This window comes from Sebastes fasciatus, chromosome 15, assembly GCF_043250625.1.
Source record: "Sebastes fasciatus isolate fSebFas1 chromosome 15, fSebFas1.pri, whole genome shotgun sequence".
Taxonomy (NCBI): Eukaryota; Metazoa; Chordata; class Actinopteri; order Perciformes; family Sebastidae; genus Sebastes; species Sebastes fasciatus.
This window is the reverse complement of record NC_133809.1, coordinates 6,011,556-6,036,708: the sequence shown is the minus strand read 5'-3', so window position 1 is coordinate 6,036,708 and position 25,153 is coordinate 6,011,556. Positions and strand designations below refer to the sequence as shown.

At 39.9% G+C, this 25,153-nt stretch overlaps 2 protein-coding genes across 7 annotated transcripts in view; both read right to left on the bottom strand.

The window, feature by feature from the left end:
• numb (NUMB endocytic adaptor protein) overlaps positions 1–18,545 on the bottom strand; it is a 53,783-nt gene extending 35,238 nt beyond the window's left edge. For 2 of the 6 annotated variants that reach the window (XM_074659805.1, XM_074659803.1), the window contains exon 1: positions 18,347–18,540. The gene's annotated coding sequence lies outside the window, so the exon portion shown is untranslated. Of the gene's footprint in view, positions 1–18,346 lie in introns of all 6 variants that reach the window. The other 4 variants (XM_074659802.1, XM_074659804.1, XM_074659801.1 and 1 more) reach the window with 4 other exon arrangements.
• Positions 18,546–23,326: 4,781 nt separating this feature from the next.
• Positions 23,327–25,153, bottom strand: part of galnt16 (UDP-N-acetyl-alpha-D-galactosamine:polypeptide N-acetylgalactosaminyltransferase 16) — a 48,442-nt gene continuing 46,615 nt past the window's right edge. Inside the window, exon 15 of the mRNA XM_074660475.1 lies at positions 23,327–24,194. Within this exon, the coding sequence (XP_074516576.1) occupies positions 24,051–24,194 (144 nt within the window). The 3' untranslated portion in view covers positions 23,327–24,050. The remainder of the gene's footprint in view (positions 24,195–25,153) is intronic.

Here is a 25,153-nt window from a genome sequence, read left to right as displayed (position 1 = left end):
TTATGCCCCTTTGCTTTTGCCCCTAAACAGCAGTTTTGTGATTGTTTTTCAAAATGTCTTGCCAGAGGAGATGGTTTGTCAAATGGAGTGGAGTTTCGATTAAATGAAGAGAGCTATAAACACTATAGTCACGCTGTGGAGAGGTGGTGACTGAAAGCCTGCTAGGAGGGGGTTTGATGTAGTAGGCTGAGTGCTCCAACTCCATCAATTCTGGTCCCCCTTTAAGGGAGACTGAGAACACAATAGGTACCCACTACTATGGCGGCCATGGTAAGATGTCTTTATAAAGTGGCTGTGAGTTTATCGACCTAAAACAGCCATGTGCTCCTTTCTCTTAAACTGAGAAGAATCACCATCTTCCTTTTTTGTTGGGAAGACATTAGTGTTGTGTGCAAACTGTGGGACAGAAGATTTACCTAGCTAAGTTAAGTTGGCAAGTAGCTATCTTACTAGATAAAGTTGTCATAAAGAATCGATGCCTTGACCTGCAGTGTCAACATTACAATTATTAACTATTTTGTCACATTTGTGAATCCTTCTGTGTGAATTCATTACTATTGAGACAGATCTGACTCCATACCTCTCAGGCGATCACTCAGAGTGAACTGCAACACTTTGTCCCTGACTATAGAAGTGACCTCTGCTAGGAAACTTTGAGTAAACCTCGGAGCGAAAAAGCTACTCATGGAAACCATGTTTACTTTTTTCCGCTTGACATCACTGCATTACACACACACACACACACACACACACACACACACACACACACACACACACACACACACACACACACACACACACACACACACACACACACACACACACACACACACACACACACACACACACACACACACACACACACACACACACACACACACACACACACACACACACACACACACACACACACACACACACACACACACACACACACACACACAGCGGCAGCAAGAGATGACATACGCAGAAGTGGATACACACTCATATAAACCCCAACCTGCCATACACCCACAAATGTTAACACAATACACACTCTCAAAAGCACAAAGCTCATGAATACACACTCTCACACACACATGTACAAGTGAGATGGACGACGACAGCGTCTCAAGGCCCCGGAGCCAAAATGCCTCCATTATTAAGGTTTGCTGTTCTTGAGAGAAGTAAAATGCCATTAGTTAGAGTTGTAGCAAGGTAGAGAAACACACTGGATATTCTACAAAAGCACTGCACTGACCTGAGGAAACACAGGCAATGTTACATATTCACCAGGCCTCAGTAAAGTGGTGTTAATACATGATCTATTAATCCTGCTTATGGCTGACTCACAACAGCGAGCATTAGCACATTTATAGAGTCTCAGAGGAAGACTGCTGATCTAAGATTGTAGTTTATACCCCCGGGCTGTGCCTATACTGATATATAAGAAAACATTAATCCAGCAGAACCAAAAATTGATAGCTGACCATTCTTGGATCAGTATTACCCTTTCCCAGAAGGTCACACGGGTTAGTGAGTAGGTACTGTCACAATCTTTGGTTTAAAGTCCCATGCGTCAACATTCCCTTTACAACCAACCACAGTAAATGTCGAGCATAAACCCTGTTATGGTCAACAAGCGGAGGATTTAACCACAAACTGACAGGCCATTTCCCAGAGAAGAATAGCTTAGACTGTGTCTCATCAGACACACATGGTTTCTGTCAAGTTAAACAGGTCTGGCTGTCCCAGTGTGAGGCGTTTAGCATGCAGGGCACAGACATGAAAACAGACAGGCACGACAGCACACTTCCTGCAGAGCTGCTGACTCAGACGAGAAAAATAAAATATCAAAAGATGATGTTATCAATAGTTGAGCGATGTGTTTAAGTCTGTGGCAAATGTCATCGTGCGCGCTTGTTGGTTTGGGCCTCAGCAATCACTCGGCTCTTCCTGTGCACCAGCAGCACCGTCATTTCTGATTTAACCACATCGGGGTAGGTCACAGGTCTATAGCCGGGTTATTGAAACACATTTCTAACTTCTTACATACACATGCCTGCTGGCATCTCCCTGCTTTCAATCTAACCACCAATCCAACATACGGTTTCATTCTCAAGGAAGTGATTAGGTTCACTGTAGGCAAAGATCTCATAAAGTAATGATCTGACCTGGGCTGAGTGAAGCCTTTTGATTACTTTATTTAAAGGGTGGGTCCTGCTTTCTGTTTTTTTCAAATGGAAACACCCACTCAGCCGTTGCAAAAAGCAGTGACGTAGGTTACCAAAGTAAGCTAATCGAAGCTAATCAATAAGGATATGAATAATGTGAAAGCTAGCAGTAGCTGAGGCTAAGTTAGCTGTCCTAAGTTTGGAAATAACTGAAAGGGTTCATTTGGATGGAGTCTGGTGGCCTTGAAGAGAGCGATATAACGGCTTCAGTTCTACGTCGGAAAAAAAGGCTTTCTGACAGCGAGGTAAAGCGGCTGTGGACGGGAGCAGCAGAAAAACGTATTTTAGCCACCTAAAAAAATCGATATCAATTTAAGTGTACACCATATTTAGAATATTTTCATAGATTTACCTCGCCGTCAGAAAGCCATTTCCGACGAGGGACTAAAGCCGTTATATCGCTGTCTTATATATCACCAGACTACGTTCACAAAAACAGTAATTTTACCTCGCAGATCACGGGAGTTGCTGGTCTACCGCTGCCTCAATTGGTTAGTTTGTTTGGGTTATTGTGTGACTTTATGATTCAAACTAACCTGGCATCCACAGCAGTACATCACATTGCTTAGCTTGCCTGCTGGTACTCCTGTCTGCTTCTTCAAACAAGGAGCATGACAATCTAAGTTACTGTATGTAACGTTAATACACTCACTATAAGGATGTAGTTTGGGATCGTTTTAGTAGAAGTTGAGAAAATAGCATTTTGACACTAAAAAATACATACTTAGACCAAAACTTTAATGTACATAAGAAACTCCACTGTGAAGCTACAGAATGATACAATAACCTCAAAAAAAACAAAAACAACGGACCCGCCCTTAAAGTATAACAGTGTTATTATATTATTAAAGAAATAACAGTGAGGTTCAAATCTGTTTATTTTACTTTCACTTGACCACATGTTGGTCTTATAGCCAATTCTGATGACTTCCTGTGAGTATAGACATGCTGCTTAATGGTCACTTTTCTGTTATAACCAAGTGTTCCTTCAATGGTGAGAAGTCATAGGTCCCCGTTTGCCTTACTCTGCTTATCCTCCTCCCTATAGTCCTCTCATCCTCCACCCTTCCGTTCAGTTAAGGCCACCCAGAGGAGATGTCTGCCCTGCAGCTGCCAGACGACTCTGCCTCTTTAAAGAAGCTATGATTATAGGGCACTGACTCGCAGCAAAGTAACTGGTCCAACAGCCGCAGGCAAATGTTCAGTTAATAATATCAACATTTATCGATTAAACTGGGCAACGGTTACGTGATTCACATTTAGGCTTCAAAGCAAAAAACTACAAAGAATAAAAAGTGACGCAGTGATCAGAGCCAATTAACTTGCTCCCCAAATGAGCTTCAGAGCCGATCCAGGAGGAATTAAACTGCATAGGGATCATTTTTTATCCTATGTGTGGTGCTAATGCATAAAGGGAAAGTTAAATTTGGCCGTCGGAGGTGGTTTGAGGCCCTTTACAATATGCTTTTATGTGGTGGTTATCCTGGCAACTGTTAGGGATGACTAAACGCTGGCTGTTATTGCCATTATCATAATTACCATCCCCCTTCTTGGTAAACAGAGATTATAAAGCACACAGACACAGTTTACAGTAGCAGTAGGTTAGCCACAGTGCCACTACATATTAGTCTGTGCCTGTGTGCTAATATGAAAACAGAGATGTGGATGCAAGATGCAAAAAAATATATATTCCCTCCTTTAATAAACAAGATTAATAATCATAATTTGTTGTCCCATGTTACTAAATAATCAGGATCATTTCAGTCGTGGTCACAGGAGCAGAAATAGTCAAGCAAATAATGTCCGTATACCATAAAAGTTAGTCTAAGTTTTATTTATGGGGCCAGAGAAATCATTTCGGCAGGCTGTGGGAGTGTATAAGAGGCGAGGAAAGCCCCGCAGTGAGGAATGGTGTCAGTGTGTGTGTTCACAGTGTTCACTGAGTGAGGAAGGCCTGTCACTCTTCACCGCTCTCCCAATCAACATCTACAGATCGCTGCGGGGTGAATGTTCTGCTGGGGCTTTAAACGCTGCACTGCTGGCTGCTGACATTCACACACACTTTTTGACACTCTGCGACGCATCACATATACCACTTGAGAGCATGCGTGTCGCTTTGATACGCCCAAACAGACGCACAGGAGGAGGAAGACTGAGAGGGCAGCGCACACACCAGTGGCAGAGAAGCAGAGACATACAAAGAGGTGACGACGTGAAAAGGATTCAAAAGAAAGTGAATGAAATACTAAAAGTAGGGATGTCACGATCCCGGTTAATAAACTTGTGTCAACGCCAGTGTTACCGATTACACCGGATATTTTACAAGAAAAGATCACGCTTAATATCTGTGTAACGTTGGATGGCTGTGTGTCTGGCCTCTCCGGTCGAGCTTTCGCTACGGGGTCGCTGGTTTCCACCTGTGCTGGAAATTAACTTTTTTGCCCAACTGCCACTGTGGCTGGTAGAGTACAATATCTACCAGTCACTCAATAAATTATCATTGGTTGTGATTGGTGAGTGAAGCAAATCTAGCGGCCAAATTCTTATTTTACTAGCATTTGGCTGGTGGCTGGTGCTACACCGGTTAAGATGACTCTGTCCTCCGCACGGCAATCGCCATTTAACGTTATGGTTCCCTGTTAGCATTGGGTTTAAATGCAAAATACTGCCAAATAGGTGCTTTTGCTTTTCACTTTGACACTAGCAGAGGACGGAGCGGTCACAGCCAATGTGCTAGTTATGTAATCGGTGTGTGCCTGAACACCGGTAACACCGACTATCATGGCAAGCCTAACTGAAAGTTAATAAGAGACAGAGATGAGTGAAAAAGATGGGGAGAAAGACAGACAGACAACAGTTTAGATGGAAAAATACTCAGAAGAATCAATATCACACAGAGAACCCACTCCCTGGTTCCAGCTGCTGAGTCAATGTGTTGTCAATAATACAGCTTTTCATCCCAACAACACTATTGGTTAATGGCAACACAGCTCCACTGGCCAGTGTGTGTGTGTGTGTGTGCATGTGTGTGCATGTGTGTGCATGTGTGTGCATATGTGTGTGTGTGTGTGTGTGTGTGTGTGTGTGTGTGTGTGTGTGTGTATGTATGTACATGTGTGTGTGTGTGTGTGTGTGTGTGTGTGTGTGTGTGTGTGTGTGTGTGTCAGTAGCAGTGTTTGTCCAGCAGCAGGAGTGATGAGAGGATGGAGTGGAAAAGGAACTTCCTGCTGAGTGAACAGACATGCAATCGCTACGCTGCCCATCTGACCAGGCCAACACACACATACACTAAGTACACACACACACAACACAGATAATATCTGTTCACCTCCCTCCAGGTCGGGTGAACCGACCTTAAAACATGCTGAATTATAAAAAAACAAGAATGAAAACAGATTCCTGTGACCACTCAGTTTTAGGGCACTTTCACCAGTCAACATTTAGTCTGTTTTAATCTGGTGCGGTTTGTTTGGGAAGTTGTGAACGCAGTAATCATACTCTGGTGCGGACCAAAACAACCGGACCGAGACCGCTTGCGAGAGGTGGTCTCGGACCGTTTCCAAGTGAACCAAAACACAGGCTGTCTGTGCGGGCATTTGTTGAGATGGACACGGGTAAATGAGGTTAACACGAGTGGGAGAGGATGGACCTTGACTTCTGCAGAAGTCCGATGTCTGCTTTACATACGGGCCAAAGAGAACATACAAAATATGCTAAATAAAGTCCACAAAAATAGTGACGTTTATTAGTGATACTGGAATTTCTAACTTCAATACAATACCTTGAAAAATATCGATATTCTATGCCATTTTCGATACCACTGGGAAAAATGTATACGACATTGAGGGCATGAAATTTAAGATTTTTATTAAAAGATAAATAGCGGCGTATGTGTCAACTTGCTGTCACAGAGGAGAGCAGAAAGCGCAGCTTGTACCTGTGTATTTAATCTGTGGAAAATGAGTATTGAAAACGTTTAAAGTATTCAGTATCGATATGCATCAATTAGGGCTGACCCGAATGCTTCGAAGCTTTGACCGTTTGCATGATAATCGCCATCCAAATCAGTATTCGAAAGCTTTGTTTTTTTATGTATGTAAGTATGTAATAATGTTTAAATCCCCAACTAGCCAATGAAATGAGGAATAATCCCACAACATTATTCATATTCAACATTAATTATTCTTAGTTATTCTCAGACGGATATCGCTGTTTGTTGTGTGTAGAGGTGCGTGTTTGTACAGTAGTGCAGCAGTAGCACTGCCTCAAAGCTTCGAATACCTTCGAATATTTCTCACCGAAGCTTCGAAGCCCAAAAAATGGTTTTCAGGACAGTCCTAGTATCGATACTTTGACCTTTTTGACAACACTAACATTTGGAGGAGAAGGGATTGGCACGCACAGTAGATCAGTGCCAAGTCAAAGTGAAAAAAACTTTGACAGCATTATTTCAAGTCTGTGATTCTCTGTATGGAAGTGGCAGCTCTCAAGATGAAAAAGAATAATTTTCTCCTTCATACACACCCCTCAGCAAATTGTTGAAACAGAACCAGACTAATAGAAACAAAAAGTATCAATATCACTCTGATTCGGACTAACCAAACAGACTATGGCTTGTGAAAGCACCCTAAGAGCCTCTTTATTCACCTTCAAAAGGGAAAAAGGAAACTCAAACAGTAACAGGAGTCCACATGATGCAAAGCGGGTTGTATTGACGTCAGGAATCAACCAACCAAACAGGTCTTGTGAGCATGCATGTAAGCGGAGCTGTAGTAGTCACTGCAGCTGTCATTTCAGGAATTCTCACCACGTACCTGAGCTGAGCTCTGTGTATCCTGGTTTGTCAAGCAGAGGATGGCTGCAGAATACCAAGTTACGCAACAGATTAAGCCAAACTGCTAGTGCTACCTGGCCCAGCAGATTTATGGTGGAGCTCAGGCAGCTACTTTAAACCTATGGGAAGTCTTAATAGCTGGAAGTGTGTTAGCTGTGTGGTTAAATTAGATTAGTGAACACAGCACTGCCACTGGAAAAAACAGGGGACATTTCAATAGGAAAATCTATTCTACTAGAAATAATGCTGTGGTGTGTAATACTAGCCTGGAAAGCACCTGTGAAGGTGTGAGGCTAGACTATGACCTAATGTCAATGAGATTATATCAAGTTTCACTTCAAAAACACCATGAATCTAACCTCATAGAGACTAATGTTTATGCAAGCATCGCTCTCTAAAAGGCAAGCAATTTATTCCACGGTGTGCTTTTATTTCAGTGCCAGGAATGATTCAGCAGTCATGGTAGACGCCTTCTTTTTCCAAAACTGTTGGACAACTCTTTTGTAAAAGAGTCCAAAAGTAGAAGGCTGTAATATGAGCATAAGAAGTGATTTCACCACGTCCATTCACACACAGCCAAGGAGCCGGCCAATCAAGCTCTTGGAAGAAGAAGGAACTCAGACAGGCAATAAAATAATTTTACATTTTAAGGCTTGGCCGACCTTTAATGAGCGAGCATGTAAGGCCGTATCATTTAATCACGCTGGAGCGAGTATGATGGATATGAGCAGGTTTATATTCCCACCAAGAACTAAACCAGATGATGTCACTGACCACCACAACTTCAAGCAGAGAACAGAAACTAATCAGTGAGTACAGAGTTCAGATAACCTGCTCGGCAGTCGGCACATGACTGAGGTGGAGGTGTCTCACTCAAGGAAGCTGTGCCAAGTCACATGGCTGTGGGACGCACAATGGCTCCAGGGCTTGAACTTGTGACCATAGCCATATCTATTGATTTCGAGAAATTGATTTTTAAGAACTTAATAGGGCTGGGATGATTTACCTATCTCCCGATTCGATACTACCACGATACTTGGGTGCAGATTTGATATGTATTGTGATTTTACAAGTATTGCGATTTGATATTACAATTTATTGCGATTTTTGTTAACTTTTTTAACACTAGACCACGGGAAAAAGTTGAATCATACACTTCTAAGGACTTTTACTTTGGAAAATATCTAAATTAATCCAGTAAAAATGTTTGATTTTCAGCATGTATGTAGTCAGAGTTGTCTTGAAGTCAAATATATCAGTCATTGTCAGGCATTACATTTTTTCCAGCAACCTAAAAATCAAAGAATAAAGACATTTCCCTCATAAATTAGTGGAATTTTCTTTTTAATTTATAAGGGACATGTAATGTTTTATACTTCTGGTGAATATAATCCAATCAACCTTATTTTCATATGTGTATTTTGTATATACAGTTCCCTTTGTTAACACCTTATTTTGAAAACAGGACACTAACTAGACTCAAATGAAGCAAATATAACGATTCTGGCATTAAAAAATCAATTTCAAAATCTGTATATTGTACTCTTGACATCATTGAAAATGAGGGCATGCCCTCAATGATTCCTCGAGATTTAAATAAAGGTTAAATGAAAAAAAAAAGGGTTAATTTAACTTTTTTTGAAAGGGTAAGGAAAAGACAGCCCTGCCATGTCTTATGAGAAAAGCAGGTATAATAAAGCCAGCAGACGTCAAGTCTTTCCCTCCTCGGCCAAAGACTGGGTCTGGGCAGGCAGGCAGACGAACAGGCAAGGACTGCAGAGCATCAGAGAATGGAAAATTACCAGTACTCTCCAGTCAGCTGGGCACCTTTGATCAGCCAGAGCCCAGGCGCCAATTACTGTGGGATAATCGGCAGCCCTCAGAGGCCTGATGAGCTGCAGGCACTGTGGGCACAACGGGTCAGTGACCAGCAGGCAAAGGCCCGGTCAACAAGGCTCACAGAGCCAAAAGCCGACGGTGCCCCTCGCTGAAATGCCGCAGGAAGGCGGCCAAACGGACAAGCAGCACAGCGAGGCAATTGTTCCCCTCCTGTCGACTCAGCACAGTGGCGCTCTCACAAGCCAGACATCCCTCTCCGCAGACCGCTTGGTGCTGGAGGAATGGTGCAACAGCGGGGAGTGTGTAAACCTGCTACTACACATGCCTCCGATTCTTCTCCCTCCCTCTCTCTTCAACGAAACATACGCAACATACGTAGGACAAATGTGCACACACATGCTGCTCACACACCTGTCCCTGTGATTCTGTGGTAAACAAAAAGCTGCAGTGCTCGGGGCAGTATGCTGCACAGTGATGCAACACACAGGAAACACGTTCCTTGCCGCCCCTCTCCACCGATAACCCCTTCCTACCCAGGAAGAAGGGCTTAACTACCTGTCCAACACATCATCTGAGAGGAATGTGGACTGACAAAGTAAAGGAAATCTAACTGCGTGACCTCTCCAACAACACACTCACTTTTTTCAGTCTGGCGTGTGACACAAAGGCAGCATAGATTAATAAACAAAATCTCTCTACTTGAGGCAGAACATGATATCCAGCTCATTAATAATTGACATCTTTCTTGTGCTGGGGAGCGTTCATCATCGATTAGTCTACAATGTGGGCTGCTGTGCTGCTCCTCCCTCCTCCACCGTCAACAACACAGCGATCAGAAACTGTTCACTTCTACAACAATTTCTCTTTAGTCACTGCTGCAATAATACTCATCACTGAATCTTTTGCCTACTCACACCGTAGAGTTATCTAACAGAAACACAGTAGCCAGTGGACTTTGGATCAGACACACTGCAGTTACACAACAGCCAGTGCCGGTCCAAGCAGACCCATATGGGCCAGCATGCAGCTTCCCTGTAAACCTACCACAGCAGAAGAGTCTGGTCTCAAAGCAGTGAGATGTTACACTGGAGGAGAAACAAGCTTGTTTATGAGGTTATTTTGATTAAAGATGGATATCAATTAAATTCATTCCAGACTTAGTTATAATACCAAAGCTGCATTTCATTTGATGCCTTATTAAGTGAAAACAGATTTCTCTACAAAACCCTTTTTACATTAAACAAATTAAGCCAAACATCTCAAATGCAATAGTGTCTTAACACTATCAACTGCACAATAACTTTGCCGTAATGTAATAAAGTAGTAAACTGATGAAATTACGATTTAAGTAATCTTATTAAAAAATATGTAAACATGGCAATAAATCTGACCAACAACTTTCAGTAATTGCTCGTCTTTCATTATAACTACGGACACAAATTCTGTCTGTACACCAAACATATTGAGATTCATTACAAAGCTGAAAATCTGATTCTAATTCCCAGAGGTCGGGTTGATGATCAATTCTGATCCTTAACAGTTTGATGCCACTGCACAAAAAATACCAGCCCGTTCACACGAAAAGGTGTATGAATGCCACGATAATGCGCAAGGCATTTAGCATTTAGCATGCAATAAGTACGCCTTTCCTATTTTAGACATGAGGAACCAAGTCTGAACATTTTGTTAGGCCGTATTGTCCTTATCGCTGCATCACACAGCAACCGCTGTGGTGGTTACCAGGGAACCGGTGCCACGGCAACGTTGATACACGTCCGGGGTGACGACAGTAGGTGGGGCCAAGAAAGGCCAAGAAGAAGCAACATGCAGAAGACTGTCTGCTCAGCCAAGTGAATGGAAATTGTGCACAATGTGTGAGGGAATGGCATCACTGTCACCCGTGCGATGGACAGGGAGTCATTAGACATAAACACAGATAGTCACACACATGTCACTTAGTTTTAAGACAGGGAGTTATTATTACACCAACAACACACTGAGATGTTCACAAACAGAGGAACTGAGAGATGAGATGCACCGACATGGTTTCATAAAGCCAAACCAAAATCAGATTTTGTGTCACCGACATCAGACAAAGTTTTTGTCATATTACAGATGCAGCTGCAGGTTAAACCTTGTACATGTGACTATGTTTAGGTTATAAGTGTGTTTTAACTAGGACTGTCAAATTTGATTTAACGCCACTAATTTCTTTAACGCATTAACGCAATCGATCTTTCAGAGGTCAGTTTTAAAGCTCGAGTGAAGATACTGGCATCATATGAAACTAGAAAACCTAAGGAATCCATTGGTACCAACATGTCATACTAGCTTGTCACAAAGGAGGTTAAATAATCTCCAAACTTACGCTAAATTTTGGCGAGGAAAAACTGTCATGGCCATTTTCAAAGGGCTCCCTTGACCTCTGACCTCAAGATATATGAATGAAAATGGGTTCTATGGGTACCCACGAGTCTCCCCTTTACAGACACTCCCACTTTATGATAATCACATGCAGTTTGGGGCAAGTCATAGTCAAGTCAGCACACTGACACACGGACAGCTGTTGTTGCCTGTTGGGCTGCAGTTTGCCATGTTATGATTTGAGCATATTTTTTATGCTAAATGCAGTACCTGTGAGGGTTTCTGGACAATATGTGTCATCGTTTTGTGTTGTTAATTGATTTCCAATAAGAAAGATATACATACATCTGCATTAAACAAGCATATTTGCCCACTAGTTTTAACAGGTAACTAACATTTGGTAGTATAACACAACAAACCTCTAGACAAGATCACAAATATATATTCTAGTCAAATAGTGAGCCTGGGAAGCCAGACAGAGAAGTACCGAGAGAAACAAGGAGGGGTGGGAAACGTTTTACTCACAAGCCTCAAATCCAAAACTGAAACCACTGCCAGAGGCAGTCAGGTAATACAAGGAAACAGAAAAGAGAGTAGAAAGACCTGATTCTGTGCATATATTTGTAACCTATTGGTGAGTTTTGGTTTAAAAATAGAAGTGTCTTCGTGAGGTGACAAATACACCTCAACCAGAAGTCTTCCACATATCACACTCAGGTAGCTGGTACAGAGTTCCCACCCTGTGATAGACACCACCGGTCAGCTCGTCCTGGGTCACTCGTAATTAAAGCAGAGATCACAGGGCTGAATAAAGCATGAGCTGTTCCCGCACAGGACAGGAAGCTCAGGTATCACTCTATATATGGGGCCCAGAGAGACAAAAGGAGTCCCTGAGCCCCATACCATACCCAGGGAGGAGTGATACCTGCGAAAACCCGAAAGGCAACTCCCTGCATACAGTGACGCACCCCCCAACCCTCACAGCAGCACTAATCCACAGTTTAAACAGCCAGGGCAAAATGAGGAGCTCAATGCCCCTTTGGACCCAATTAAGAGCTAAAGATATTGTCCCAAATGGGGACATTCGAGGAACAGCGTTCAAAGCGGTAAAACATCATGCAAAACCCACTGTTGTTTTTAAAGTCAAATGCTGCAACTAAGAAACAAATACTGCATGGTTTTTATTAAACAGTGAGATTAAATGCTCTGTGGTAACATAACTATTCTTCACTGACAATAGAAGCATGATTTGAAAAACATTAACGCAGGTTATTTGTCTGCAGAGATGCCAATTCTTGCCAATGTACCCCATAAAGATTTCTTACAGGTTTTTATTCATGCGGCTGTGCAATAAAAATACCTCAGACTAACAATGTAAAGTGCTAAAACGTGATGTGAGTGGAGGGAAAATGTTACAGGGCTGCTGTGGTTGTAACTGCTAGAGGTTGCTAGTATCGTTAGTTGCTTTTTGATTTGTTTGTCATCTCATAGTCAATGTTTGATTGTCATAGTGTGCTAGATAATGACATGAGATCAGTTTTGGGGGTTGGTTGTCATACTACACTAGGCATGGGATAATGAAAATTTCATGTCACGATTATCCTGGCCAAAATAATTTCCATTAACGATATTATCCCGATAATCATCAAAATATGCTTAAAATGTTTCTAAAACATACTGGGATCACTTTACTTACATTTTGTTAAGAAACAAAATGCATCACAGATAGGACACACAGCTTTTAAATGAAAAACAATCAATCTTAAATAAGTTAACCATAAATCATAAGGTCCCCCTGCATAAATAAAGGATAAAGAAAAGAAAAGAAAAATAGCAACACTGCGTTAGTCTGTTCTTTCTTGCATGATAATTGCTGTATTTTTTAAAGTCAGGCTCTATTTTTCACTTCACTACCATGACAGCGAGCGAGAGGGCTATTTCAAGTCATATTCACAATTATCCCGATAATAGAAATTCACCACGATCAACTTATTGTGAGTGTTATTAGCTTGATCCGCGATATAAACGTAAATAGTCCTATCCCTACTAAAGCACACACTATGGAAACTGATGTTTAAGAACAGTCAGAGCAATGCAACAAATATAAACATGTCTGGTTTCCTAGCTTTCCTAACCTAAAACAGAGCCGAAGATGCTCTTAAGTCTTCATCTTGTGTATGTCTGGGTTTGTGTGTACAACCAGCTTCTGAGACAGACGTTCCATTATGTGAAAAGGTCATGACCAACAGTAAGAATTTCCCTATGTGGTAGAGGATAACAACACTGCTTACCAACAAACACACAAGTTCAATCCAACTCTGCGGTTCCACAGAACCTATTTTAGGCTACTTATGTTGAAATGGGGTCAGCTGCACATTTGAGATCCTGATTCTAAAGCCTCCCCTCTGGTTGGATCTCCTCAGAGTGTCTCTGCTGGATCCAGTCCCAATCAGCTCAGAATATGGAGCTCTAACAAGTGCAGACAGTCAGGCCTTCTTTCTTACGATGCAAAGGTACCAATTCCTACATGGAACCGGATGTTAATGATGCTCACATCCTGAAGGGATCACTACAATCATTTAATGTTAATCCATTTTCTCAGCGCTTAGCCAGAGCAGAAAAGGTCTTTTTGGTGCATTTTTGTACACAATTCAGCTTGAGTCACACCGTGCACAAGTAAAAACCTGCAGACTGCAAGCAGCTCTTTTACTGAGCAGTGTTTTGGTAACTTATCATCCCAAAAGGTTAGAGTGTTTGGCCGAGGAGAGTGTCAAAACAAATCCCACTCTAGTTCGTGTAACTCGTCTGCATTCTTTGTTTTAATCTCTGACATTACCGCCATCAAAAACACACACATTTGGATCACATTCTCCCTCCTAATGAACGAAAACACTCTCAAATTGGACGAGAACCGGATTTTCAGGCATCACAGAGCACCCGAGTTCACGTGTCCTCATTCTCACCTTCCTACACTAACCAAGCTGAATAAGCAAACATATGTGCGTGTTATTAAATCACTTCAAATATGCTTGGTGTGTCCACACTTCTGGTGAGCTGTGATGTTGACAAAAAGCACAAGATGTGGATGACAACATCAGCCTGCACATTCAATGGCCCGTATCAAACCTGCAGCCAAAGGCAGTGGTGGAATGTAACTAAGCACATTTCCTCAAGTATTGTACTTAAGAACAAAACAAAATATTTTTTTATTTATTTCCACTATATTTGTCTGACAGCTTTAGTTACTTTACAGATTATAGACTCAGACATTGAAACCACAGAAAATAATTTTTTTTCTATTGCAGATTAACTAGGACCTTTTGGGATGCTTTTCTATATCGGATAATTTATGATGATCAAAATATTCTGATTCTAATGATAATTTAATTATTTTGGCAAAATATTTCATACATAAATGTTTCTTAAAATCTCTTTCAATATTTAAACAAGATACTTTACAAAAATAAATTGTTATTGTAATGTTGTAAAATAAAAAAAACGATATCTTTATGAATATCATTGTACCTCACTTCCTGATTGACCAGTTTTTTTTTTATTTCCTTATTCTTTATTTTTGTCTTGTAATTTCCTTTTTGTTTGTTATCATTATCGCTCGCTCTGTTGTTTCATTAATGTGAACATATTCTCTTGAATATGACGTTACAACAGAAAAATAATCGCCAACTATTTTGATAAACAAAAATGTCAGAAAATTTTGTTTTCAGCCTCTCAAATATGGATATTTCCTGCTTTTCCCTGTTTTATATCATATTAAACTGAATAACTGGGTTTTAGACGGACAAAACGAGACATTTAAAGACGTCACCTTGGACTATGAAAAACTGGGATGAACATAACTTTACAGATTACAGTTTTTCATACGCTTCCTGTCCAGTGAAAACCATGCATGTCAAAATTTAGTGATTTTGAATTTGAATGTTTGTGATAAACTGAAGGATGTCATGTTCCTTTATGTGTTGAGAAGATTCTCCTTCTTCTTCAGCTAAATAAACTCTTTAAAAAGTCTCTTGGATCAGCTGGAAAATGCATCGCCACAAAGCTGAGAACAGGGCTGAGAAGGACAGGGGAGCAGTCAAGAGATCATGGAGACAGACAAATTGTCCTGATCCGGACCGTTTGATGTTGTAACAGCAGAACAGAAACACAGAGGCATATCTCCCGTTCTTGTCATCTCATATCTATTCAGTTACCACCGGACTGAAAGCTAAGCTGACACTGACGCTCACTCTGCTTTCACCATAAGCGGCAAGAAGCTCCACTATCTCGCTGCTATCAGGGGACAAAAGTGAAGCCCTTTGATTGCGTCGTCATCGCACAGCGGGTTTATCTACCCATGTTGCATCACTACTCAGCATTCACATGTACAGCTCACTGCCAAGAAAAAGGGCCTCTCCTTTGAGAAGAGTAACGCTGCTTTCTCCCACAGAGTGAATCACAAAGCTTCGGATAGAGACTCGCTCTAGAATTCTCCTCCTCTCTCAAACAGCTGACAGACTTGCACAGTGGGTTTGATGGCTGATAGCCAATTTTGCCTCCCTCTTTCTGGGAGATGAGTTAAGCCATGAGTTACTTTCAGAATTTGGGGGAGAGAAAAAACACTGTTATCTCTTTGTATAGGAGACATCAAGTTCCCTTCCAGGAGACGTACAGTATATAGTTTCCAAATGGTTCGAAACCCCTTGTACCTTCACTAGAAATACTGTGCGACAATACAGCTGTACAGTCATTTAATCGACTAGTAGTAGATCAACAAAAACGGATCTGCAACTATTTTGATAACTGGTTCATAGTTTCAGTGATTTTACAAGTAAAACTGCCAAATATTTGCTGGGTTGAGGCTCTCAAATGTGTGGATTAGATGCTTTTCTTTATCATATATGGTAAGGAACTGAATATATTCCAGTTTTGGACTACTGACAAGCAATATGAACACCTCATATTGGGCTGCATTTTTCAATATTTTCCTAGAGTTGTCCTCGACCAAAGAAATTCTTAGTTGATTAACACTAGATACGATTTTGTCGACTAATCGATTAGTTGATTTATTCGACAGATCTGTAAAGTTTCTCCACAAAGAATCACACAAAAGCACCACTTAAAATCAGCAGCACCACTAGAAATCTTAGGGATGCACCGATACCGTTACCGGATCGGATATCGGGCCGATACTGAGTCAAATAGCGGGATCTGGTAACGATGACAATGGGGCCGATCTATTAAATTCAATTCTATGTACTATATACACATTATATTCTGAAATTTTAATTCCTGTTTACGTTTTGACTAACTTATTGCTGCATTAAAATGGTTTAATTCCTGTTTTGCCAAGTTGTTGGTGTACGATTTATATGTAATGTTATCTATATATTTATTTGTTACATTTTACAATGTTAGGAAAGCAATGTTTAAGTCAAGCCTGATGTTGCCTTACACACAAAAGGATGATCCCAGTCACTTCCACACAGTGAGGCATACACAGTGTTGGAAATTAACTTTTTTGTCTACCAGCCACTCCATATATTAACATTGTTTTTTTGGCTGATGAGTGAAGCAAATCTAGCAGCCACTTGCATATTTTACCAGCATTTGGCTGGTGCCAATTTCCAACCCTGCATACAGCTTATTAATTAAACACTGGTATTGGATTGGTACTCGGTACTGTCCCATACCCAAAGCCCAGGTATCGTTATCGAGACTGAAAAAGTCAGATCGGTGCATCCCTAAATCTTAGTCGACTAAGTCGACTAATCGACTAAGAGGGGGCAGCCCTACTATTTTCTGATATTTACCAGCCAAAGCAATAAGAGAAAATAATCAGCAGATTAGTCGATATTGAAAATAATCATTAGTTGCAGCCCTATATAACACATCTTTTATAAAGAGTCTGTTTCTAGCTTGGATCGCCTCTTCACAATGGAAAGAACAAAACAGTGGCATGTATGTACCAATGATTAACATACTGCCAAGTCACAACCCTCATCACCACCCCATTAACAAATCAGTAATGACTCAACACTTGTGGCTAATGAGAGCATACAAATGTGGTTACTGTCCAATAAGAAGGATGGGCGTGCTGCTGTAGCTCTACACCATCCATTCATCCATCATAGAGCTATCTTTGTAAAAGTCTGCATGTGGAAGGTAATCTGACCACTGATGTTTATCTGATCACAACCAGAATGGAAATCTCTTGCTCTTGTGGTGTCTGTACACTCCCATACAAGCTGTGATATCATTACCATATAAAGAGAATCTAGGGCACATTATCATACTTCACAAAAACCCAGAGAAGGCTGTGAGTCACAGTTTATATATCTTCAGGGCATTCAACCTGTCTGATGGCTGAATACGTCTTTTTTAACCATATATTTCAATTTGTGAGACATTTTTTACAAACTTACCAAGTCACTAAACTTAACTGCAGATGAACACACGACTTTGATACTAACAATGATATTACACAAGTGATCCGTGTGACAAAATGACATGATGTGTATCATGGGGTATCAAACTGGTATCAAACTGGTGTTAAACTGGTATCAAACTGGTATCATACTGGTATCATACTGGCATCAAACTGGTATCAAACTGGTATTAAACTGGTATCAAACTGGTATCAAACTGGTATTAAGCATCATTTTAATGATGAGTTTTGCTGAGTAATGTAAACTAGTATCAAACTGGTATGAAACTGGTATTAAGCATCATTTTAATGATGAGTTTTGCTGAGTAACATTCACCTTCTCAAAGTTAACCAGGTGAGTTGAGGTATCGTTAGCTACTTAACTAGCTAGCTTAATAACCTCTTAGCTCATCGGTAGCGAGAAGGCAGAGCATTTCCAACACCTTATAAAGATGGTACACATCTTCACATGTTAGATTATGCTCTTTCTATGTTCTAGTTATGTTAACAAGCAAGATAAAAGCCTTATAATTGCGTCTCCAGGCAGCTTGGAGCCGTGGAGCTAACAGAGCTGCGTGTGTTGCCGCATCCGAGGCTAGTGCTGCTTTAGCTCGGTGAGCTACCGAGCGGAGACCGGAGACCGGAGCAGGCTAACATTAAAACACACCGTACCTGAGATCACCGCTGCGACCCAGAAGATGCCCCTTTAACGCCGTCAGTCAGGCGGAACCGTCGCCGTGCCGAAATAATTCAAATTCCACAGAAAGTGTGTGAGGAGAATGTCTCAGTCCAATCAGTCCTCTCGCTTCAGCCACCGCCGCTGAATGGCTGAACGGCTGAACGGCTGCTAGCAGCGACTCAACCAAACCTCCTCCTTAGCAACGGACCGCCTCCGCGAGACCTCATTGGACCGGCGCGTGCAAGACTGGAGGTGATGGATAGACAACAGAGAGAGGCCTGGTGAAACTGGTGTCAAACCTGGTGTCAAACTGGTATTAAACTGGTGTCAAACCTGGTGTCAAACTGGTATTAAACTGGTGTCAAACTGGTATTAAACTGGTATCAAACTGGTATTAAAGGTCCCATATCGTGCTCATTTTCAGGTTCATACTTGTATTTCGTGTTTCTACTAGAACATGTTTACATGCTGCAATGTTAAAAAAAAAACTTTATTTTCCCCATACTGTCTGCCTGAATATGCCTGTATTTACCCTCTGTCTGAAACGCTCCGTTTTATTGCATTTCAACAAAATTGCAATGGAATTGCGTTGCTAGGCAACAGTTTGGGTCCATGTTTACTTCCGGTCAGCTGATGTCATTCACATACACTGCAGCAGAAAATAAACAGGGACACATTTAGAATGTTTATGTTTAAAACCTGGTAATGGTCTAAATATTGTAGATTTGTGACATCGCAAATGAACAGAAATCCTAACGGCTTGTTTCAAACGCACAATTTCTGAATACGGGCTGTGCGTATTTCTCAGTATATTGAGCGTTTTGATAGTTTAACAGTATTTATATAGCACTTAAACCTGCTTTATAATATGAAAGACATGACAATCTCACTTTTTACAATATGGGACCTTTAAACTGGTGTCAAACTGGTAATAAACTGGTATCAAACTGGTATTAAACTGGTATTAAACTGGTGTTAAACTGGTATCAAACTGGTATTAAACTGGTTTTAAACAACTGGTGTCAAACTGGTATTAAACTGGTGTCAAACTGGTATTTAACTCATATTAAACTGGTATCAAACTGATATTAAACTGGTGTCAAACTGGTATTGAACTAGACTTTCACTGCATCTCTGAGACCAGGAGAGTCATCAGCTGCTAGATTGGACAAATACTTCAAATAACTTATCAAGGTTCTTCCTATGAGGTTGATCTATTATAAAAGTGGGACCGATGTCACTGGATTCCTGTATTCCTTTATTATTATTAAAATATATCTGGAAGTTATTCTTTCTGTCCTAGCTCCATGTACATTGGATAGTATATAGATGTAATACTATACAGCCAATGATGGGAAGCAGCTATGTAGGCTACATTTATTCAAGTTCTGCAGACTACTTAAATACAATTTTGAGGTACTTTTTTTTTTCAATATTATATTTATTGTTTTTTTTGTTAATTTTGTAACAACAGAACAAACATTCACAAACGTCCCCAATAATAACATTCTCGGTACAAAGAAACTTAACAAACCTAGTATTAATATAAAATAAGCCAGAATAGATACAGAAAAAAACATATTATATACAAAAAAAATAGATAAACAAGTAAAAGGATATACACAAGAAAAAAAAAATAAACGATTAAACAAAATAGAATCTATTTATATATACATATATATACTGTATACATATATACATACATACACATATACGCACATGCAGTATATAAACATACAAAACCACATATACATATAATCAATTAAAAAAAATCAGTGTACAATTCAGTCATCATCCTAATTGCCCCACATTACCAGCTGCAACATTGGTAACGCTTAGACTTAGACATTATTGTTTTCTTTTAACAATACCATTTTCATATATGCAGTATGCAGCTTAGCTGCTTCAAAGTTTACAATTAAAGACAAAGTAATCCAAAAACAATAAAAATATACAATAATAATAATAATAATAATGAACATAGAATATACTTGTACATTAATGAATCACTAATTATAATCCAATAATATAATATACATTATTCTGAAATGAACAATTCTGCATAATGAGTACTTTTACTTTTGATACTTTCAAGATATTTTGATGCTAATAGCCTATTTTTGTATGTATACTTGTAACAAGAGTATTTCTACTGTGTGGTATTGCTACTTTTACTGAAGTGAAAGATCTGATTACTTATTCCACCATTGATGCTTACTAAGATAACTTTGGTCTCCTATTTTGAAAGTGGGCCCAATGTCACTGTATTCCTTTAATTAAAAGATATGTGGTAGTTTTAATCTTTAACAATAACAATGCATCAACTTTACTTTTATGTGTAAGTTGACAGTAAGTCAATCTTTGTACGTAAAATCAAAATGCACTGAGTAACAGAGATTAAAACTGTGAAATTAAGTGTAAAAAGTACAATATTTCCTTCTGAAATGTCGTGGAATTGAAGTATAAACTAGCATAAAATGGAAATATTCAAGTAAAGAACAAGTACCACAAAGTCGTACTAATGTTCCTTACTTGGGTAAATGTACTTAGTTACATTCCACTACTGGATCTTTATACATAATAGTTTTAGATTAAATAACATGTAAAAATACTCAGTTACATGTTAAAGTAGAGGTAAAATGCCCAAGTAAATTTAAGAGAGTAAATGTACCTGTTTACAGTCACATGTCAGTCACCTGATCCATTCTTCATTATATTCTCTATCTGATATGCAAATAGGAGTCCAGTCAGTGAAACCACACAGTTTAAAGGCTCATTTGGATAAAACCACATCATCTTAATGCCCTTCCTGTTTTCACATGACTTCATCTAAAGAAGTATTCTTGTCTCATCTTCATCTGTGGCCATGTTTTAATGACTCACACTCACTATTCTGTATTTAAAAACTGATCCCATTCATTGTCATTTTGTCTTTTTTCTCAGTCGTCTGACATGTTTGCCTCCTCCCCCTCCTCTCCTCTCCTCCTCGCTCCTCCTCCTCCCCTGATGATGAAACCTCGGCCCCTTTAAAAGGCCACAAGTTTATCAGCATTAACTAACATTCCTCGCATAGCTGTGGAGCCTACTAATCTGCAGCGTGGCATGTTTTGTGACCTGGAAGGTTGCAAAACCAACAAAGAAAAACACACTAACAAAGTTGTCAAGCCTGTTATGCTGATGATGTCACGCCAGAGTATTTCTTTGCAGCCGTGAATGTATCTCTCTCTCTCTCTCTCTCTCTCTCTCTCTCTCTCTCTCTCTCTCTCAAACACACACTCACATTGTCTCCATCTTCTTTTCACTGACACCCTCCTTTTATTCCTAATTATCATAAATCCAATCTTCTTCATGACTCCTCTTCTTTTTAAACCAAGCCTTCATTCATCAACCTGTCAAGGTCAGAGTCATTAAATGTTAATGTTGAGAGCCTCTAATATATCTGTGAGGATATTCTGCCACCTTGTGGTCACTACATGTAACTTCAGCTACACAACTGCTGCACCCACACAGGTGTTTTCACTTACTGTGATTAATTACACTCCTTTTTTTTTTTTTTAAACCTACCTGCATTGAGTTTGTCTCTGCATCATATGTTCCTCATTTGAAATCTGGCATGTTTGAACTTGGAAGAAGTACTCAGATTACTTTACTTCAGTAAAAGTATCAATAAAACAATGTAGAAATACTCTGTTACAAGTAAATGTCTACTGCTGGTACTACTGGTAATACTGGTAATACTGCTGGGTAGCTTAATTTATAATAATATATCATAAATTATTTGTTGATTATATGTTGTATTAATAACCTGAATCTGCAAAGTATCTAAAGTTGTCAAATAAATGTTGTGCTCCCTCTGAAATGTAGTGAATTAGAAGTAATAATAGCAGAAAATATAAATACTCAAGTAAAGTACAAGTATCTCTAAATTTCAGTACAGTACAGTACTTGTGTAAATATTAGGGTTGTCAATCAATTCAAATATTTAATCCCGATTAATCGCACATTTTTTATCTCTTCAAAATGTACCATAAAAGGAGATCTGTCAAGTATTTAATACTCTTATCAACATGGGAGAGGACAAATATGCTGCTATATGCAAATGTATGTATATATTTATTATTGGAAATCAATTAACAACACAAAACAATGACAAATATTGATCCAGAAACCCTCACAGGTACTGCATTTAGCATAAAAAAATATGCTCAAATCATAACATGGCAAACTGCAGCCCAACAGGCAACAACAGCTGTCAGTGTGTCAGTGTGCTGACTTGACTATGACTTGCCCAAAACTGCATGTGATTATCATAAAGTGGGCATGTCTGTAAAGGGGAGACTCGTGGGTACCCATAGAACCATTTGCATTCACATATCTGGAGGTCAGAGGTTAAGGGACCCCTTTGAAAATGGTCATGATAGTTTTTGTTCGCCAAAATTTAGTGCAAGTTTGGAGCAAATTTGCATGAACGCGTCATCATCGCGTTAACTTTGAAAGCCTTAATACATATATTTAGTTACTTTCCACCACTGGAACTGGTCAAATAGGTGTCTTGACACACTGATTATGTAGCAGTCACTCATGTTTGTGCGAATTAGAAAGAATGCAGCAATAAAACATGAACATTTCGAGAAGTCACCACTGTAAATATTTGCAATGCAAAATTAAGCCATTACGTCAAAAGCTTCTTTGTACTGTACAAGCGATGACAAATAACATATCCTTCCCTCTCCTGTGGCACATTTTAGCTACTGTTGCCGCGGATGGATTTACATTGTAGTTCATGGGAAACCTGGTGTGTCTCATACCGACGCTAAAAGGTGCCTTGTGCGTTGGTATCTAACGCCGACGGCCATCATTTGACGCCCTGGGAATGAGAACGGGCTGATATTGTATAAAGACATTACTGAAAATGAAAATCACATGCTGGCACAATATTCCAACTTTTTTTTTTCAAATAACTAGAACAATAATTCCTTTGTTACCACATTTTATTTTTCAAACAACATATAGAGTACTTGACACAAAAACCATATCTGCTCCAAATATTTACATAAAACTTTGTAGAGAGACAGAAAAAGAAAAACATTCTTTGGGTCCGACCATGCAAAACAATAAATAATGTTCCTGACGGTGCTTTGCATGGTGGTGTCAAGACTGCTGTTGAGCAATAAAAAAAAAAAAAAAGCTCAGATTTTAGTTGGCTATACATAAAGCTGCCCTGGTCATCACACATGCCTCCACCTAAGACTAGGCAACAAGACAGCAGTGGCTTTGACTCGGAGTAGCTCAGGTCCACCTCGACACATTAGCTACAGTACAGTATGCACTCATATGTGTCGAGGCGATCCTCTCTACTCTGATTTTAAGCACATTGTCGACCAGGATAGATACAGAAATGAAAAAGTGAGATGTGCGACAGTTGTCAGTGAAAAGCTTAGATTACGTAGAAGAACTGCAGCATCCTCGGAGGATGGAGCACTATACAGAAAAGACCTCAACGAGGCCTTCAAATGTTTTCTCTTGTCACCAATGAGCAGGAGCTTGAAGTCGACATCACAACAGGACAGTTTTCACTCCGTTCATCCCTCGGCAAGGCGACAGACAGTGTGCAGATGTGATCCCCATGAGTCCCTCTGCAGGCCGGGTCCACAATCCGCTCCTCTCTCCTCTCCCCTCGTCCCCATCCGCCGTGGCTCAGGTGATGATCTGTGGCTCCCAGGACTGGCTCGCCATCTGGGGCCGACACTGCGTGATGACCGGAGGGCCTGTCGGCGTCTGGCTGTCCAGGCAGAGGCCGCTGACCATGTGCTGCAGAGCCGTGCCTTTAGGCTTCCACTTCTGCACACACGGAGAGAGAGAGAGAGAAAAGAAAAAGATGGAATTCATCTGTCAGTTTGTTTTATAGAAAGCACGGACGTCCTCTCTCTGGTCTGTATTATTCTCTGGTCATAAATGATGTGTACCAGCGCAGCGGGTTCATGTTAGTGGTGAGTAATGGACTGAGTCAGACCTGGATTACAGTAATCACATGAATGATTGACTTGTTGCACTCGCAGTGGAAAAATCATAGTAGAGCCAGCTGGAGTCACGGCAGCCCGAAGAAACAATTTGTTTTCACTGATAAAAATGTTCTGTGCCCCATTTGTTACTGAGTTCAGCAGCGCTGGAAGGCAACTCAGTATGTTTATTCAAGTACTGTACAGTAAAGTACAAATCTGCAGTATTTTTCCATTTCCTTAATACTTCTACTCCACTGCATTTCAGAGAAAAATATTGTACTTTTTACTCCACTACATTTATTAACAATTTTACTTTACAAATTAAGATTTTTAGATGCAAAAAATATGAGTTTAAAAAATATGTACTGTTATAAACTACCTAATAGTATATAAAATAGTTAAAATTAGTGCCGGTTCAACCAACTACAACAGTAAAATGCTACTTACACATTAACATCAGTAATAATAATCCAGTAATATACAATAGTATAACACTCACAGAGGCCATTTTTACGACGGCGTATTAGGGCCATTGTAGGTAAAAAAATTATAATTATGGAGCCAGGGAAGGGGGGTAATATTCAGAGAAAAAAACTCTGAATTTCTTGTAAATTTATGACTTTATAATTTTGCAAATTTGTGAGTTTTCTTCTTGTAGATTTGCGACTTTAATCTCGGAAATCCAGAGTACTTTCTCAGAATAATAATTTTATTATTTAATTATTATTTTTTTAACCTACAATGACCCTAATATGCCGTCGTTTTTTTTATTTTTCTGTTATGTGTACTTTTAAGTTT